The 17,783-nt window shown below is 37.4% G+C and overlaps 1 protein-coding gene across 1 annotated transcript in view; it reads right to left on the bottom strand.

Moving 5' to 3' along the window:
• Nucleotides 1-14,675: 14,675 nt before the first annotated feature.
• LOC136848573 (barH-like 1 homeobox protein) overlaps nt 14,676-17,783 on the bottom strand; it is a 49,064-nt gene continuing 45,956 nt past the window's right edge. The window contains exon 3 of the mRNA XM_067120861.1: nt 14,676-15,696. Coding sequence (XP_066976962.1) covers nt 15,018-15,696 — 679 coding nt within the window. The 3' untranslated portion in view covers nt 14,676-15,017. The remainder of the gene's footprint in view (nt 15,697-17,783) is intronic.

Below are 17,783 nucleotides of genomic sequence, written 5' to 3'. Positions count from 1 at the left end.
AATCCTAATGACATATTTCTAGTGGATCAGAAACCATCGTTCTAGTAATTATGTCTATTTTCTAGCAGGCTCTAGAAATCCTTTGACAAGCAAAAGGGGATTATTCAAGAAAATTGCAAAATAAAAACAAGTAAAAATTGCGCCGAAGTTTCTTCGGCGCAATCGAGTTTTCTGTGCAGCCACTACAGTGTATAATCAAGGCCACCGAAAAAAGATCTGTCTTTCGGTGGTCTCCCTATAATGCTGTATGAACCGCGGCCCATGAAACTATAACCACCGCCCAGTGGTGGCCGATCCTATATCGTTGCCAGAAGCACGATGATGGCCAGCTTTAACCTTAAATAAAATAAAAACTACTGAGGGTAGAGGGCTGCAATTTGGTACGTTTGATGATTGGAGGGTGGATGATCAACATACCAATTTGCAGCCCTCTAGCCTCAGTAGTTTTAATATCTGAGGGCAGACAGAAAAAGTGCGGACAGAATAAAGCGCGGACGGGCAGACAAAGACGGCACAATAATTTTCTTTTATAGAAAACTAAAACCTGCAGAAATCCATCGATATCAATGTCGCAACATACAGGAAATCTTCACGTAATGGCATCATGGAATGATAGATATTTTTGAAGTAATGTGAAGCGTAACTTTTAATTCATATGAAACTGTCAGAAGACATATTGAAAAACTACTGCCTTAAACTGCCAGTTGCTGAATCACTCAGGTTTTGTAAATAATCACTTGAAATTAACTAAGTAACTCATTGTTTCCTGCATGTGAGTATCAAAATGACCTAATTTGAAATGTTTGAAATCTCGCGTCATCCACTGAATTTTGAGTTTCATAATCTTGTACTGAAATGTTTTTGTAAATAAGTTATTTTTGTAATGAAACTTTAAGTGAATAGAGAAATATGTTTATCCTTGACTTCCTGTAATGTGCTATGTACCATTTATGAACGATTTAGAATAAGTAAGTACTTTTATAACGGAAATTTGTCTACTATGATATTAAAAAGCTCTTAATCAATGGTCGTGGGAGACGAGTGATATTAAAATTACTTTTTGATGATTTAATGGCGAGCATGTAAGGTCATCTGATACATCCTGGTTTTACGTAAGAAATTGGGTCTTGAATTTTTAGCTTTGATCTGATCGTAATTATCTTCTTGTCTTGACTAAATCTATCGTATTAGGGTCCCCCATTTAGCTCTGGACCTATTTGTGACATTTTCGAATTGTCAAGACGAAGGTAGTCCCAGAACATAATTATAGATTTCTTCAGAGGGCAGCATAGTATACTTTCACGATCTCGACAATTGGAACTTCAAAAGCTCAAGCGAAGATGCAATGCATTACTACACTAAAAAGTTAAGTATACCTTAGTTTAACCAGACCACTGAGCTGATTAACAGCTCTCCTAGGGCTGGCCCGAAGGATTAGATTTATTTTACGCGGCTAACAACCAACTGGTTACCTAGCAACGGGACCTACAGCTTATTGTGGAATCCGAACCACATTATAGCGAGGGAATGAATTTCTATCACCAGAAATAAATTCCTCTTATTCTTCATTGGCTACACTAAACAATTCTCCGTGTGATTTAATTACTGACTTGCATTTTCATCCATTTATTTATTATTGTGTTCATTAATTTTTTTCTTTTCTAATGACTGGTCTCTTCTTTCTTACTTTCCATTGCCTTCTGTCACTTCTTTCAAATGAACACCATCATATTCTCTGGAAGCTTGAATTTCCAGTCAATGGCCCCTTCGGGCTTGTTCCATAAGGATTAGGTTAATCTTCTGAATAATAATAATAATAATAATAATAATAATAATAATAATAATAATAATGAAGAGGCCAAGAAATCAGCAAATAAATAAATGAAAAAAAAGAAAGAAAGAGAGAGAGAGATGTCCACTAAATGCCGCTTTTCCAGTATTCACGAATTCACGAGGGAAAGAAAGTTCCGTATTATTAACAGAAAAAATATATTTAGCCCGAATTCATATTTTATCTTCTCGAGGCACCCTGAGATGTATGTTAGTATTGCGCGAGCCCCCGGTTTTTTGGCCATGCCCCTAGGTTAGGTTAGGTTAGGTTGGGTTAGATTAGGTGATTAGCTCATTAACATTGTAATTTGGGTGTGGGAAACTTAATGAGATTATTTTAAAGAAAATTCTTTGGTTAGTTTTGAAGATATGGCGTCCCGCTTTTTTCAGGGAAAGGTCTTGGTACTCGGTTACATCTCGGGAAAATGCATCCCGGAATTTGCTGTCAAAAGTCTGTATGATTATTTGATGTGCATTTTTATTCGTGGTATTTTTAGAACCTGTCATATTTAATGAGTTCTTCATTATACATCATTTTGCATGATCATAATATCTGTCATTTGTAGATTTCTTGCTTTCTTGGCGAGATTATGAATATTTCGTCTGATGTCGAAATACTACCATTATTATTATTATTATTATTATTATTATTATTATTATTATTATTATTATTATTATTATTATTATTATTATTATTATTATTAAACCTGTAGTTGATATTCTAATAACGTTAGAAAGCTATGAACTCGAAAAATAATAATTTTAATAATTTTCTTCAGTGCTCTACTTCCATCTCTGTCTATACAAATATTAGTCGTTGGTACATGTGCTTGCATACGTTAAGTATATAGAAAAAAAGTAAATTTAAGTAATTAGGTAATTATACATATATGTAAAAAATAAGTATTTGAAAACCAAATTCGAAGAAGCTAAAATATATCTCTGAACTTTCAGTTGCTGACTCATGATTTATGTATTTGTATATGTTAAATATACTGTATTTAAAAAGATTGTATTTAAGTAAATAAATAATTATAAATATATTACATATAAACACAAACATCTGAAAACCAAATTCAAGAACTTAAAATTTTGCTCTGAACTCACAGTTGCTAGTTGATGATACATGTGTTTGCATGTGTTAAATTTATAGAAAATGAATAAATGTAAGTAAATAGATAATTATATATATTATATATAAACATAAACTCCTGAAAACCAAATTGAAAAAGCTTGAAAAACTTAAAATGTTGCTCAGAATTTTCAACAAATGGAAGGAAAAACCAGAAAAAAAAATCCTGATAAGCGTCAGTCGCTGATTCATCATCATCATCATGACGAGATTCCCGAAGTTCCATGGAGCCGAAAAAAAAGGGAATGTATTTAAGTAAATAAATCATTAAAGATATTAAATATATCCATAAACATCTGAGAACCAAATTTAATACCCTAAAAAATTGATCAGAAAAAAAAATCCTTTCAAGCGGCAGTTGCTCATTCATCATCATCATGATGACGACGAGATTCCCGAAGCTCCATGGAGCCGAAAAAAAGGAATGTATTCAAGTAAATAAATAATTAAACATATTAAATATATCCATAAACATCTGAAAACCAAATTGAAAACCCTGAAAAATTGATCAGAAAATAAAATCCTTTCAAGCGTCAGTTGCCGATTCATCATCATCATGACGGCGACGAGATTTCTCGAAGCTCCATGGATCTGGTTTCGGAACGGCGCCGCCTTTGGAGCTCCTTATTACCAGTAGTCGGAGTCGTTAGTATTTCACGCTCAATTTGCTCCCTGGGTTCGTTTTCATGAGATGCCGTTCGAACTCACGAGACTTGTAAACACACGAGAACCGTTCGGCCAATGAGATGGAAAATTCCCTCCTGCCAGTCTTCTCTCCGTTTATCAGCTGGGGTGATTTCCTCTCTTCTCTCTCTCTCTCTCTCTCTCTCTCTCTCTCTCTCTCTCTCTCTCTCTCTCTCTCTCTCTCTCTCTCTCTCTCTTTAAGAATCCTCTCTGTTTCTTTCTCTGTCTTTCTCTCGCTCTGGTCGTCTGTTTGTATGTCTCCTTTCTTAAATCCTTTCGAGATTATTCTCTCTCTCTCTCTCTCTCTCTCTCTCTCTCTCTCTCTCTCTGTTTGTATGCTTCTTTCTTGAATCCTTTCGTAATTATTCTCTCTCTCTCTCTCTCTCTCTCTCTCTCTCTCTCTCTCTCTCTCTCTCTCTCTCTCTCTCTCTCTCTCTCTATATATATATATATATATATATATATATATATATACATATGTATATATATATACATAATATATATAAATATATACTGTACATATGTATATAAATGTATAGGCATACATATGTATACATATATATATATAAATTTACTTTCTTAGTCTCTCTCTCTCTCTCTCTCTCTCTCTCTCTCTCTCTCTCTCTCTCTCTCTCTCTCTCTCTCTCTCTCTCTCTCTCTCATCGTGTGTGTTAGTGTATGTATGAGACATGGCCAGTCGAACAGATTTTGAGCGACAATAACAGTCCTCTTACCGTTTAATATATATATATATATATATATATATATATATATATATATATATATATATATATATATCTATATATATATTATATATATATAATATATATATATATATATATATATATATATATATATATATATATATTATATAAATATATATATATATATATATATATATATATATATATATATATATATATATATATATATATATATATATATATATATATATATGAATGTTTATGCTACTGGGTAGTAAACCAACGGTTTAAGATACGATACGACCAGTGGTAATGGAGCCAGGCAAATAAAATCAAGCTCTTGGATGGTGCCAGAGGAACTGATATTTACAGACACTGTCTACTGTAAACATTTGGTAACGTTAGATAGTAACAGAGTTCAAAATAGATCTGTTGGAAGGGTCGTGGAAATGGAATAGCCTCTTGCTAGTTCTTTTTCACTCATAAACAGTTTTCAAATGTAAAATTATTTTTTTTAATTAAAATAACAACACTGGAGTCTCTCATTGTGGTTTGTCACTTTTGGGTGATTATTTGATTTCAGTTTTTGCAACTTCGCCACCAATCAAAGTATTATTATTATTATTATTATTATTATTATTATTATTATTATTATTATTATTATTATTATTATTATTATTATTATTATTATTATTATTATTATTATTAATATACCCTATTCATACGGAACAAGCCCACAGGGGCCACTGACTTGACATTCAGGCTTCCAAAGAATAAGGTGTTCATTTGAAAGAAGTAACAGAAGGTAATAAGAAACACAGAAAAAGAGATCAGCTATTAGGAAAGAAAAAATAAATTAATAAATAGATAGATAAAAATGTAAGTAAATTATCCAGTTATTATTAGGTAATTTATTATCCTCCCATGCAACGATAATAGATCACCTTCGTCAGATTGACTTTGAAAACATTTGTACTTAGTTCGAATGATTTTATATTTTTTGGTCATGATTACGATCTGCTGTGTTTGAATGATTTATCAGCAAATAAATCTGTCTTTTTCCAGTCTCTTACTAACACGGTATTAGAAGCAGTTCATGGTGGTAGGTTTCTGTTTCCTAATATTAGCAATTATGACTTGGACCATCGACGGATGGTCTCTTGTCAATTTTTCACAGGAGATATTTTGACAGATCTTTCACAATCACAATTGATCCCTGATCCCCTTTTCCTGCCGAGAGCAACCAGATATACTAAACAACAACACCAATATGCAGTAACTGTGCCTCGCTGTCGAACTTCTCAGTTCCAGAGGTCCTTTATTCCTCACACCGTAGGACTGTGGAACAGCCACCCTGAGGATGTCGTGCAACTAGAACTTCAGAAGTTCGAGCGAAGATCCAATGCATTACTACCCTAATACAATTCTTCTTGCATTTTAATATTTCACTTACATTCTTTTCTATTTATTTATTTATTGATTTTTCATTTATTTTTTTTCTTTTTTAATAGGTGATCTCTTCTTTCTGCATTTCCCTTTACCGTCTGTTACTTCTTTCTAATGAACACCATAGTATTCTTTGGAAGCTCGAATTTCAAGTCAGTGGCCCCTGGGGGCTTCATCCATTTGAATAGGTTTCATCTTCTGAATAATAATAATAATAATAATAATAATAATAATAATAATAATAATAATAATAATAATAATAATAATAATAATAATAATAATAATAATAAAATCTGTAGCTCTTCCTACAAATGGGAGCCTTATGTACCAAAGTGATTTGTAGATCATTCTGTATAAGCACTGAAAAAGATTGCATAAGAGGACGTGATGACTTCCTAGGCATTTTAATGCTTCATAAAAACAAACATTTAGGCGATTGCATATTTTGCATTTGCAATTTCCCGCAATACTCTTTGGAGAATTGGAAGCTACTGGAACGTTTTGACTTAGACAAAAAGGAAAATTTGTTCATTCACGAATTTTTTTACAGCGGATGTGGTCGCAAGCCCGTTCAGTACCGTAAAAGTGCAGGATTTTCCTATTGTAGCTTAAGATTGGGTTCTCTTCTCTCTCTCTCTCTCTCTCTCTCTCTCTCTTTAAGGGTGTGTTCTTACTACAGGACAACCCAATCTCTTTCTATCAATCTCTATCTCTCTAAGGGCGTGTTTCCACTATAGGAACACCAAATCTCTCTCTCTCTCTCTCTCTCTCTCTCTCTCTCTCTCTCTCTACTGATTTGTTACCACCATAAGGAAACTCAGTTCTTCATCCGCCCCGCCCTCTCTCTCTCTCTCTCTCTCTCTCTCTCTCTCTCTCTCTCTCTAAGGGTGTTTTTCTACTACAGGGCAACCCAATCTCTCTCTCTCTCTCTCTCTCTCTCTCTCTCTCTCTCTCTCTCTCTCTCTCTCTCTCTTTAAGGGTGTTTTTCTACTACAGGACAACCCAGTCTCTCTCTGTTTCTCTCTCTCTCTCTCTCTCACCCTCTCTCTCTCTACTGATTTGTTAGCACCATAACGAAACTCAGTTCTTCTTCCCCCCTCTCTCTCTCTCTCTCTCTCTCTACTGATTTGTTGCCACCAAAAGGAAACTCAGTTCTTTTTCCCCAAATCCTCTCTCTCTCTCTCTCTCTCTCTCTCTCTCTCTCTCTCTCTCTCTCTCTCTCTCTCTCTCTCTCTACTGATTTGTTACCACCATAAGGAAACTCAGTTCTTCTTCCCCCGCCCTGCCGCCACCCCCTCTCTCTCTCTCTCTCTCCTCTCTCTCTACTGATTTGTTACCACCGTAAGGAAACTCAGTCCTTCTCCCCCCCCGCCCTCTCTCTCTCTCTCTCTCTCTCTCTCTCTCTCTCTCTCTCTCTCTCTCTCTCTCTCTCTCTCTCGAATTCAGAGAGCACTGAAACCACAGAAAGATGCAGCTTTCTAGAAAGTAATAGTTCAGTGTCGTTTGGGTATGAGTTTAGAAATCATAATAAGCATATTTTTTCCACTTAGAGCTTCTGGGAACGAATAAACATGCATAAGAGAGAGAGAGAGAGAGAGAGAGAGAGAGAGAGAGAGAGAGAGAGAGAGATTTGGTGTTCATATAGTGGAAACACACCCTTAGAGAGAGAGAGAGAGAGAGAGAGAGAGAGAGAGAGAGAGAGAGATTGGGTTGCCCTTTAGTAGAAACACAACCTTAAAGAGAGAGAGAGTTATGATCTTTCAGGATGAGAAAAGACATTCAGAAAATCTGTGTAACTGAAAGAGAGAGAGAGAGAGAGAGAGAGAGAGAGAGAGAGAGAGAGAGAGAGAGAGAGAGAGAGAGAAAGGTACCGAAGCGGGTGGAAAAGGGGGATTTTTGAATGAACAGAACTGTCAACCGTTTTTCTGTTCCATAAGGAAGAGTGATGGTGAAATTGATGTGTGAGAGAAGATATTTTTCAGTAATTTGACAAAAGTACATTGAAAGAATTAGTGTGTATGGATGTGTCATTCAGAGAGAGAGAGAGAGAGAGAGAACAGGCAGTTATAATTGTTCATTGTGAAGAAATACATTCATAAAATCTGATGAATAACTGAAAGAGAGAGAGAGAGAGAGAGAGAGAGAGAGAGAGAGAGAGAGAGAGAGAGAGAGAGAGAGAGAGAGAACGCAGTTATGATATTTCAGTGTGAAAAAAACAGAAAATCTGCGTGAATAACTGAGAGAGAGAGAGAGAGAGAGAGAGAGAGAGAGAGAGAGAGAGAGAGAGAGAGAGAGAGAGAGAAAACGCAGTTATGATATTTCAGTGTGAAAAAAACAGAAAATCTGCGTGAATAACTGAGAGAGAGAGAGAGAGAGAGAGAGAGAGAGAGAGAGAGAGAGAGAGAGAGAGAGAGAGAACGCAGTTATGATATTTCAGTGTGAAAAAACCAGAAAATCTGCGTGAATAACTAAGAGAGAGAGAGAGAGAGAGAGAGAGAGAGAGAGAGAGAGAGAGAACACATAGTTATGATTTTTCAGTGTGAGAAAAGACATTCAGAAAATCTGTGTGAATAATTGAAAAAGAGGCAGAGTAAGAGAGAGAGAGAGAGAGAGAGAGAGAGAGAGAGAGAGAGAGAGAGAGAGAGAGAGAGAGAGGGAGGAAGGCATCTACATTGCCTCAGCCTCAATTAATCATCACAACCATCAATCATGGAGGTAAGGTAAAAATGTTAAGTCATCCATCTAAAACAGGCGGTTGCCGATTCCATTCGCATCCAACCTCCCAAGTCCGGATCCGGATCCGGTTGAAATCCGCGTCCCCCACTCAATCCTGGAAGGTCAGGAGATCATCCTGGAAGAAAGCCGTGCAGGGATGCCCACCGTCCACCGCATCCGGACTCCGGATAAGCGGGCGGCCGGCCGTGTTCGTTATAACGGGAGGGGACACCCATGCAATATATGTCTGGATTCTTTTCAGCGAATGTTTTCCGGGCGAACTGGTCTTAAAACGCGCGCCTAGGACGACTTAATGACACGGAACATTATCAATCAGTTTGGTAAAAGCTGCCGCGAGCCCACGTCATCACTCTTTGGGCGTATAGAGAGAGAGAGAGAGAGAGAGAGAGAGAGAGAGAGAGCCGAGAGAGAGGGGGCCGGGAGGGAAGGGGTGGTGATGAATGGTGAATGGTGGTGAGTGGAGGGATGGGATTGTGGTGAAAGCTTTGACGTAAAAACTTTAATGGTAAAGCTTGTGATGTAACCAGTGTTTTATTGATTTTGATATTCTTTTTCATGTAATGATTTGGATGTTTGTGCGTTCAGGAGTGATGATTTGGGATGACGAAAATGATGAGGATGATGAAAACTTTGGTAAAAAATACTTTGATGGTGAGTCTCGTGATGTAACCAGTTTTTATTGATTTTTATATCTTTCGTTTTCACGTGATGATTTGGATGTTTGGGATCTTCAGGAGTGATGACTTCGGATGATGAAAATGATGAGGATGATAAAAAATTGAGTTAAAAAACTTTGATGATGAGCCTCGTGATGTAACCAATGTTTTTATTGATTTTGATATTTCTTGTTTTCATGTAATGATTTGCATGTTCCGGTGTTCAGGCTTGATGATTTGGGATGATGAAAATGATGAGGATGTTGAAAACTTTGGTAAAAAAACTTTGATGGTGATAAAGAAAAAACTTTGATGGTGAGCCTCGTGATGTAACCAGCGTTTTTATTGATTTTGATATCGTTCGTTCTCGTGTGATGACTTGCATGTTTGGGATCTTCAGGAGTGGTGATTTGGGATGATGAAAAGGATGAGGATGATGAAAACTTTAGTAAAAAAAACCTTGATGGTGAGCCTCGTGATGTAACCAATGTTTTTATTGATTTTGATATCTTTCGTTTTCATGTTATGATTTAGATGTTGGTGCGTTCAGGCGTGGTGATTTAGATGATGAAAATGATGAATATGATCAATATTTTGTTCTTCTTTTACAGATTCCCAATTCACCATTCCTCAAATGGTGTTACTGATAGCTGTGTTTTCCTTGTCGATCCTAAAATCATACTAAAAGTCAAGATTTTCGATACAACAGTAGTTCTGGTACATGAAGATGAGAAACTACAGAAATTTCAATGTTATAAGAAGTTAAAATATATCGTTTGTAAATAGTTGCCTAAGACCACTTTTTGATTTTTTTATTTGACTTTTTTATCATGACTATAATCATCATACAAATATCTTTGGCTACTTATTATCATGGTTTCCCTTCCCCAGAACTCCTTTCTTTTTTGTTGCTATCGGTGGGGTTTGATGTCCTCCAGTGAAAGGAACCGATTTGCTGTCAAGTGATGAGAAAAATTCTCTCTCTCTCTCTCTCTCTCTCTCTCTCTCTCTCTCTCTCTCTCTCTCTCTCTCTCTCTCTCTCTTTGATTTCTTGTGGTTATTACTAGTAATAAGCTACAGAATTTCATCTCTAAAAATAGCTTTAATATCAGCTCTCTCTCTCTCTCTCTCTCTCTCTCTCTCTCTCTCTCTCTCTCTCTCTCTCTCTCTCTCTCTCTCTCTCATTTATTCTGTTTATTACTAGTAATAAGCTACAGAATTTCATCTCCTAAAAATAATTTTGATATCAGCTCTCTCTCTCTCTCTCTCTCTCTCTCTCTCTCTCTCTCTCTCTCTCTCTCATTTATCTGGCTGATTTTTTAACTAATAGAGAGAGAGAGAGGGACACACACACACACACACACACACACACAAATGAATACGTTTAGAATAATCTCCTAGGTCAAAGCTAAATTCTTTCATTTCATATTTCACCAGGTATGTTGACCTCTCTATGTGTGAATCGTGACCTCCCCTTTGACCTCCCTTCCAGAATTTGCGTCTGGAATTCCAACCTGGTAAGTTGAATCATGGAAACGTTTTCCAGTCCTAATTTTTTTTTTTATAATTAACTAGGGTGTATTACGTCATTAGGTTGCAAACGTCTTCTACGTGATATTACTGTTTTTGTGACGTTTCGGTTTGGCTACAGAGAATTTTCTCTCTCTCTCTCTCTCTCTCTCTCTCTCTCTCTCTCTCTCTCTCTCTCTCTCTCTCTCTCTCTCTCTCTCTCATTTATTCTGTTTCTTTTTAAGTACTAATAAGTTTCTGAATTTCATTTCCCAAACGGGGTTTGAAATCTCTCTCTCTCTCTCTCTCTCTCTCTCTCTCTCTCTCTCTCTCTCTCTCTCTCTCTCTCTCTCTCTCTCACACACACACACACACACAGGGGAACGTTTTTCAATTTTCTTATGGTTCGTTCAGTTAGTCTTTTATGAAAGCTATTGAACGTTTTTAAATAGCTTTAGTGTTCGTTCACTTTGTCTTTTATGAAAGCTGTTGGGGCCAGTTTCCGATCTAGGTGATATTTTGACAGTGACTGACAGGTATGAAATTTCCGTAATTTATATAGACGAATATTTTATTCTTTTATACTATTTTATTACTGTTTTTTCTTTATATTTATTTACTTCTAAGTCCTTGTATCTCATTTGATTTTGTAAACCACCCAACCAGTCATTTAGCAGAAAATTCTTGAATTTCCTTACAGTTGGAGAACAGTTGTGTCATCGTGGAGGGAGAGAGAGAGAGAGAGAGAGAGAGAGAGAGAGAGAGAGAGAGAGAGAGAGAGAGAGAGAGAGAGAATGAATGAATGGTGTCATTCCAATAGGGATTTATGAAAGGTCTTCGGGAGTGCATAAAGATAACGGAAAATCTAATAAAAAATGCTTCTTAACATCTCTCTCTCTCTCTCTCTCTCTCTCTCTCTCTCTCTCTCTCTCTCTCTCTGCATATATATATATATATATATATATATATATATATATATATATATATATATATATATATATATATATATATATATATATATATATATATATACATATTTGTACACACATTATATGTATATACTGTATGTATGTATAATGTATAGTATTGTTGCTCAGATTTCTCAGTTGTCGTTATACGACAAGTGTAAATCTAAATCGGCAGCAATAATCTTGGGAAATACTTTAAGATTTAATCTGTAGTTGTAGTCTTTTTTTCCTTCTTGAAGTTGTTATTTCTTCTCGTGATTGTTTTCTTGTGTGTAGTGGCATTACTACCTTAATACCATTCTTCTTGAGTTTTAATCATTTACTTACATTTTATCTGTTTTTTCTTGATTCGTTAATATATTTTTCGTTTTGATAAGTGATCTCTTCTTTCTGTATTTCCCATTAGCTTATGTTACTTCTTTCTAATGAACACCAAAATATTCTTTGGAAGCTTCAACTTCAAGTCTGTGGCCCCTTTGGTGGGCTTGCTGCATTTGAAGGTTTCGTCTTCTGAATAATAATAATAATAATAATAATAATAATAATAATAATAATAATAATAATAATAATAATAATAATAATAATAATAATAATAATAATAATAGTTAATCTGTACCCTGTAGTTTCTGTAGGAGTTCCCTTATTGCAGTAAAGCTCCTGTAGAGTATATTTTGATTTTATTCCTTTGTTTATTTATTTGCTGACAATATGTTATGAGAATGGCAGACGTTAATGCAGAATTACAGTAGATTTGATTCGTTGATAATATCAACAAAATTCAATGAAAGATTATAACCAGCAACTTTTATTTTTCTGTAAAAGAAAACTATTGTGTCGGCTTTGTCTGTCAGTCCGCACTTTATTCTGTCCGCACCTTTTCTGTCCGCCCTGGAGGGCTGGAAATCATCCACCCCCAATCATCAAACATACGAAATTGCAGCCCTCTAGCCTCCTTAGTAGTTTTTAATTTTATTTTGTTTAAGGTTAAAGTTAGCTATAATCGTGCTTCTGGCAACGATATAGCATGGGCCACCACCGGGTCGTGGGTAAATTTCATGGGTCGCGGCTCATACAGCATTATACCGAGACCACCGAAAGAGAGATCTGTTTTCGGTGGCCTTGATTATACGCTGTAGCGGCTGTACAGGAAAATCGATTGCGCCGAAGTTTGTTTTGCCATTTCTTTGAATGTTACATAAATACAATGTTTTTGCGCTGGTTTGTAAAGACATCTTGAAGCTTACCTTGTGAATTTCGAGTTGGCTCATTTTTTGAAAGTATATTTTGGAATGAGTGATTCCCTAACTTCCACCAAGAGAAGCGAATTTCTTTTAAGTGCCCTCATCAAATTTTGATTATCATTTCAGTCCGTAACAAAGTTTCCGTTAGTATTATTCTATTTTTGGAGTTTTCTTGTGTATGCAATTGCTGTGTGTTAATTTTATAGTCAATCTAAGTTAGTCAGATTCCTAATAGTGTTAGCTGTGTTAAAAGATTACACTAGCGTTCTTGAAGGTTATCTAATAAACTGAGGTTCAAAGCAATTAATATAAACATTTATCAGCCTCTGGGTTTCATATCATATTAGATATATGCTAAGTGTGGGAAAATCCGCGGGGAGGTTAGTGCCGTCAGTGCACCTCATGCGGTACACTGTAGGCATTACTTTAGGTTCTTTGCAGTGTCCCCTCGGCCCCCAGCTGCAACCGCTTTCATTCCTTTTACTGTACCTCTGATCTTATTCTCTTTCTTCCATCTGACTTTCCACCCTCTCCTAACAATTGTTTCAAGGTGCAACTGCGAGGTTTTCCTCCTGTTACACCTTTCAAGCCTTCGTACTGTCAATTGCCGTTTCAGCGCTGAATGACCTTATAGGTCCCAGCACTTAGCCTAAATTCTATGTTCTGTTCTGTTATATTTATCCAATATTTATATTCATTCTACTCAACTTGGGTTCATAATATTCATTGTCATTATATCCTTCCAGTATTACTGAATGTTAGATTGAAGACATATCTGGTTCTAACATCATAATTCATTTTTAAGCTTTCTCATTCCTTAACTTCTCGGTCAGTAGTTTAACAGACATCTCTGTTCATTGGTGATTTCTTCGAATATTTTAATTTAAAAAAAAACCAGTGATTTCTGAAAATTAACATTGGGGACGCACCTGAAAGTTTATACGATGTCATTATATACATTTTAGTTTTCTGTAAAAGAAAACTGATGTGCCGGCTTTGTCTGTCCGTCCGCACTTTTTCTGTCCGCCCTTAGACCTAAAAAACTACTGAGGCTAGAAGGCTGGAAATTGGTATGTTGATCATCCACCCACCAGTCATCGAACATACCAAATTGCAGCCCTCTAGCCTTAGTAATTTTTATTTTACTTAAGGTTAAAGTCAGCCATAATCGTGCTTCAGCCAACGATATAGGATAGGCCACCACTGGGCTGTGGTTAAAGGTTCATGGGCCGCGGCTCATACCGAGACCACCAAAAGATAGATGTATTTTCGGTGGCCTTGATTATACGCTGTAGCGGCTGTACAGATCACTCGATTGCGCCGAAGAAACTTCCGCGCATTTTTTACTTGTTGATATTTATTTTTCTTTTCTTTCAGATGGGAAATCTTTAAACCAGTCGACTCTCTCTCTTTTCGTTTTATTTAACAATGTAGATGACACATATTTTTCGTTATTAAGCACACTAACACTTAAGGTATTCTACACTTAACATGTGTAATAATTCTATGCTGACTAGATCTCCAGCCTTATTCTACAGAACACCTCCGGCAGGTCTTTGAGAAACTGAGGTTCTGGATGACTGTTGTTTTTGTTTTTTGTTTCTCTCGTTATTTAGGAAACATTCTTCTGAACGGATCGTTCCATCTCAACCTGCCCAGGGATCGTTCTATTGTATTTTATTGTTTCTTTTATATACAACGGATAATTATTTATTTTTATATATAATTCTATAAATACAACTGTACATAAAAAGTCACCTAAGCTTAGGAGGTTTGTGGTTTTTTTTTTTTAGTTTTTTCTTTAAGTTTTTATCTAAACTAAAAGAGGTTTACAACTACCTTTGTACATGAGGGATGGAAGGACAGGTCCTGACATGAGTGAGGGTGGGAGTAGGGGGATAGGGAGGAAAAGGGAGGGGGAGGGGATGAAAAGGGGGAGGGGAGTGAAGGGAGAGAAAGGAGGACAGGTAGGACTCGTTTTACCTAAAGTTCACAGGAGTAGGAGTGTCTGGACATCGGAGGGGTGGGGAGCGAGGGGAGTAGAGTTAGGGAAGGAAGGGGGAGGGGGGAGAGACTCCTCCATTCAGGGGAAGCTGACGGGCAACTCAGAATCAGTGCGGATTCTTGTGCAGATCACTCGGCGGCTCCGGAGTCGACCTGATCCGCAAGTCCGTCGGCGACGAGGAACACCGAGTCGGCGAAGGAGACGCGGCAGGGCGCAGGATCATCCCCAACGAAGACCTTCCGAGGTCACCCAGAGGCAAGTCTCCTTCGTCGTGATCCCTGGCGGCCGCCGTCCCCGCCGGAGGAGGCGGAGGTGGCGGAGAGACTAGCTGCGAGTCTCCGGGAAAGAGGCGGCCTTCCAGCAGCTTCCCACCGACGGCGTCGTTCTTGAAAAGCTCCGGACGCTCCAATCTGAGGGCGTCGTGCCTCAGCTCTGGTCTCAGGACGTCAGGTCTCACCGCCTCTGGCCTGAGGGCTTCTGGTCTTAGGGCGTCCCTAAGGGGGTCAGAAGTGACGTGGGGCAGAATCGGCAGGCCTGGAGGGTAGAGTCGGTACGCCAAAGGCTTCTGGAGCGCCGCAGCTGCCGCTGCCTGGCGGTAATACAGGTCCACGGAAGCTGCCGCGGGGCTCAGCGCTGCTGCCGCAGCTGCGGCAGCTGCTGCAGATGCAGGTTGGGGCGGATAGGGCCATCCGTAGGTTGGGCCGTAGAGTCTCTGGAGGGCGGCGTAGTTTCCCGCCTCCGCTAAAAGCTCTAGGCCTACGGCCGTCTGACGTTTCCATTTAGTCCTGTCGTGAAGAAAATCCAAAAGAGAAGAATTAAAATGCAATTGAATTAAGATATTTTACTACAGCTATAACCTACAAATACCCAAAGTTTTGGAGGCCTAGAGAAAAAATCGTTATAACCCTAGGCTGATGTCTGCCTTAGGATAGCTTGGCTGAAAGCGGTTAAGCTTTTTGGTGATTGAAATTGTAAATAAAAGTTAAATAAGACACAGTTTGGAAAGAGGCTCGCTGCAGTTATAAAAAATGAGAGAGAGAGAGAGAGAGAGAGAGAGAGAGAGAGAGAGAGAGAGAGAGAGAGAGATGATTAGAAATGAAATCGTTCCGCTGTAGTTTCTATTCAGGGTAAAAACAGAGAGAGAGAGAGAGAGAGGATAAGAAATTGAATTGTTCCGCTGTAGTATTCTATTCAGGATAAAAACACAGAGAGAGAGAGAGTCAAAACCGGTCGATATATATAAGTCGTATCTTGGACATTTATCGTAATTTAAGACTAAATTGAGCTAAGGTATCGAATACACTTTCTGAGGCTTATATTGTAGTTCTCAATTTGGGACCAGGTATATGTATGTATATATATATATATATATATATATATATATATATATATATATATATATATATATATATATATATATATATAGTATATATATGTATGTATGTGTATATATATGTATATATATACACATACATACATATATACTTATATATATATATATATATATATATATATATATATATATATATATATATATATATATATATATATATGTATATATATATACACATACATACATATATACTTATATATATATATATATATATATATATATATATATATATATATATTTATATATATACAGATACACCATGCTCATTAAGGGCCTTCCCAAAATGGTCTGACGTCATGGCATCGAACCCAAAACCTTTTACTGTTGTCGGACAAGTCTCCTAACCACTGAGTATATGAGGGAACCGGCCCCTCCCCGCCCCCGCCCCCGCCAACCCCGCTCTCGCTCCCAGGAATCATTCCCACCTCATACTCAAGTTATCATCATAAAGCGACATTCATCTAATTTCTCTAACACACTGCCTGAATATTTCCTGCCCACATATCTTATTCAGTGTCACTTTTTGTCGAAACATCTTCATAACACGTAATATCCTATCAATGTTCTCGACCACTCAGGAACAGACAACTTCCAAAAAGCATAACAATAATGTCTGACAGGTGATAAAAGTTTGTCGGACACGACAATGTCGAATCAGATAATGTGATGAGTCTCTGGGAGGATTAAAACCCTAAGGTACAATGTCTTATTAATCAATTGTGCCCGATCACTTATTCATCCGCTGAATTGTTCTTCTTATCGTTCGCTTTTGTTGTAATAGGTTTTATAGACACGAAGGGATTGTCCTGATTATCCTTCTCTATAATGCAAGAATGTTCTGTCCATGTTTTTGTCTTAAAGCAATTGCGACAGTCATTATGTCAAGCGACAAAATATCGGAACTTGGAGAAAGCTGATTGCTCGTCAAAATCAATGGGCTATTTAGTAGGTATGCCAGAAGCAGTTTTTATTTAGTGATGTTCTTACTGCACCCCGTACCCCGTAGAGGGGTGGTAGTGCCGTCAGTGCACCTCATACGGTGCACTGTAGGCATTACTTGAGGTTCTTTGCGGCGTGCCTTCGGCCCCTATAGCTGCAGCCCCTTTCATTCCTATTGCTATACCTCTTTTCATGTTCTCTTCTTCCATCTTATTTTCCACCCTCTGCCAACCACTGCACTGCTTCAACATTATTTTCAGCGCTGAATGACCTCATAGGTCCCAAAGCTTGGTTTTTGGCATAAATTCTACATTCCAGTCTTATATTCCAATACTGTATCCTGTAAAGTTTAGATTTCCAATATACACTAGCGATTGACTTCACCGACCACCACCGCTCGTGGAACGCGTGCAGTTTAATTGCTTTTAAAGCAAGATCGAATGGTTTTCATTGTTCCTCTTCCAAATCTACGGTCGTCACAATGAGGCCTAAGGAGTGCACGACTACTAGGCCAGCTTTTGCTCCCTTCTTAAAACCTCC

This window comes from Macrobrachium rosenbergii, chromosome 19 (assembly GCF_040412425.1).
Source record: "Macrobrachium rosenbergii isolate ZJJX-2024 chromosome 19, ASM4041242v1, whole genome shotgun sequence".
In the NCBI taxonomy this organism is placed as follows: domain Eukaryota; kingdom Metazoa; phylum Arthropoda; class Malacostraca; order Decapoda; family Palaemonidae; genus Macrobrachium; species Macrobrachium rosenbergii.
The sequence above is the reverse complement of the archived record's forward strand: the minus strand, read 5'-3'. Positions and strand labels throughout refer to the sequence as shown.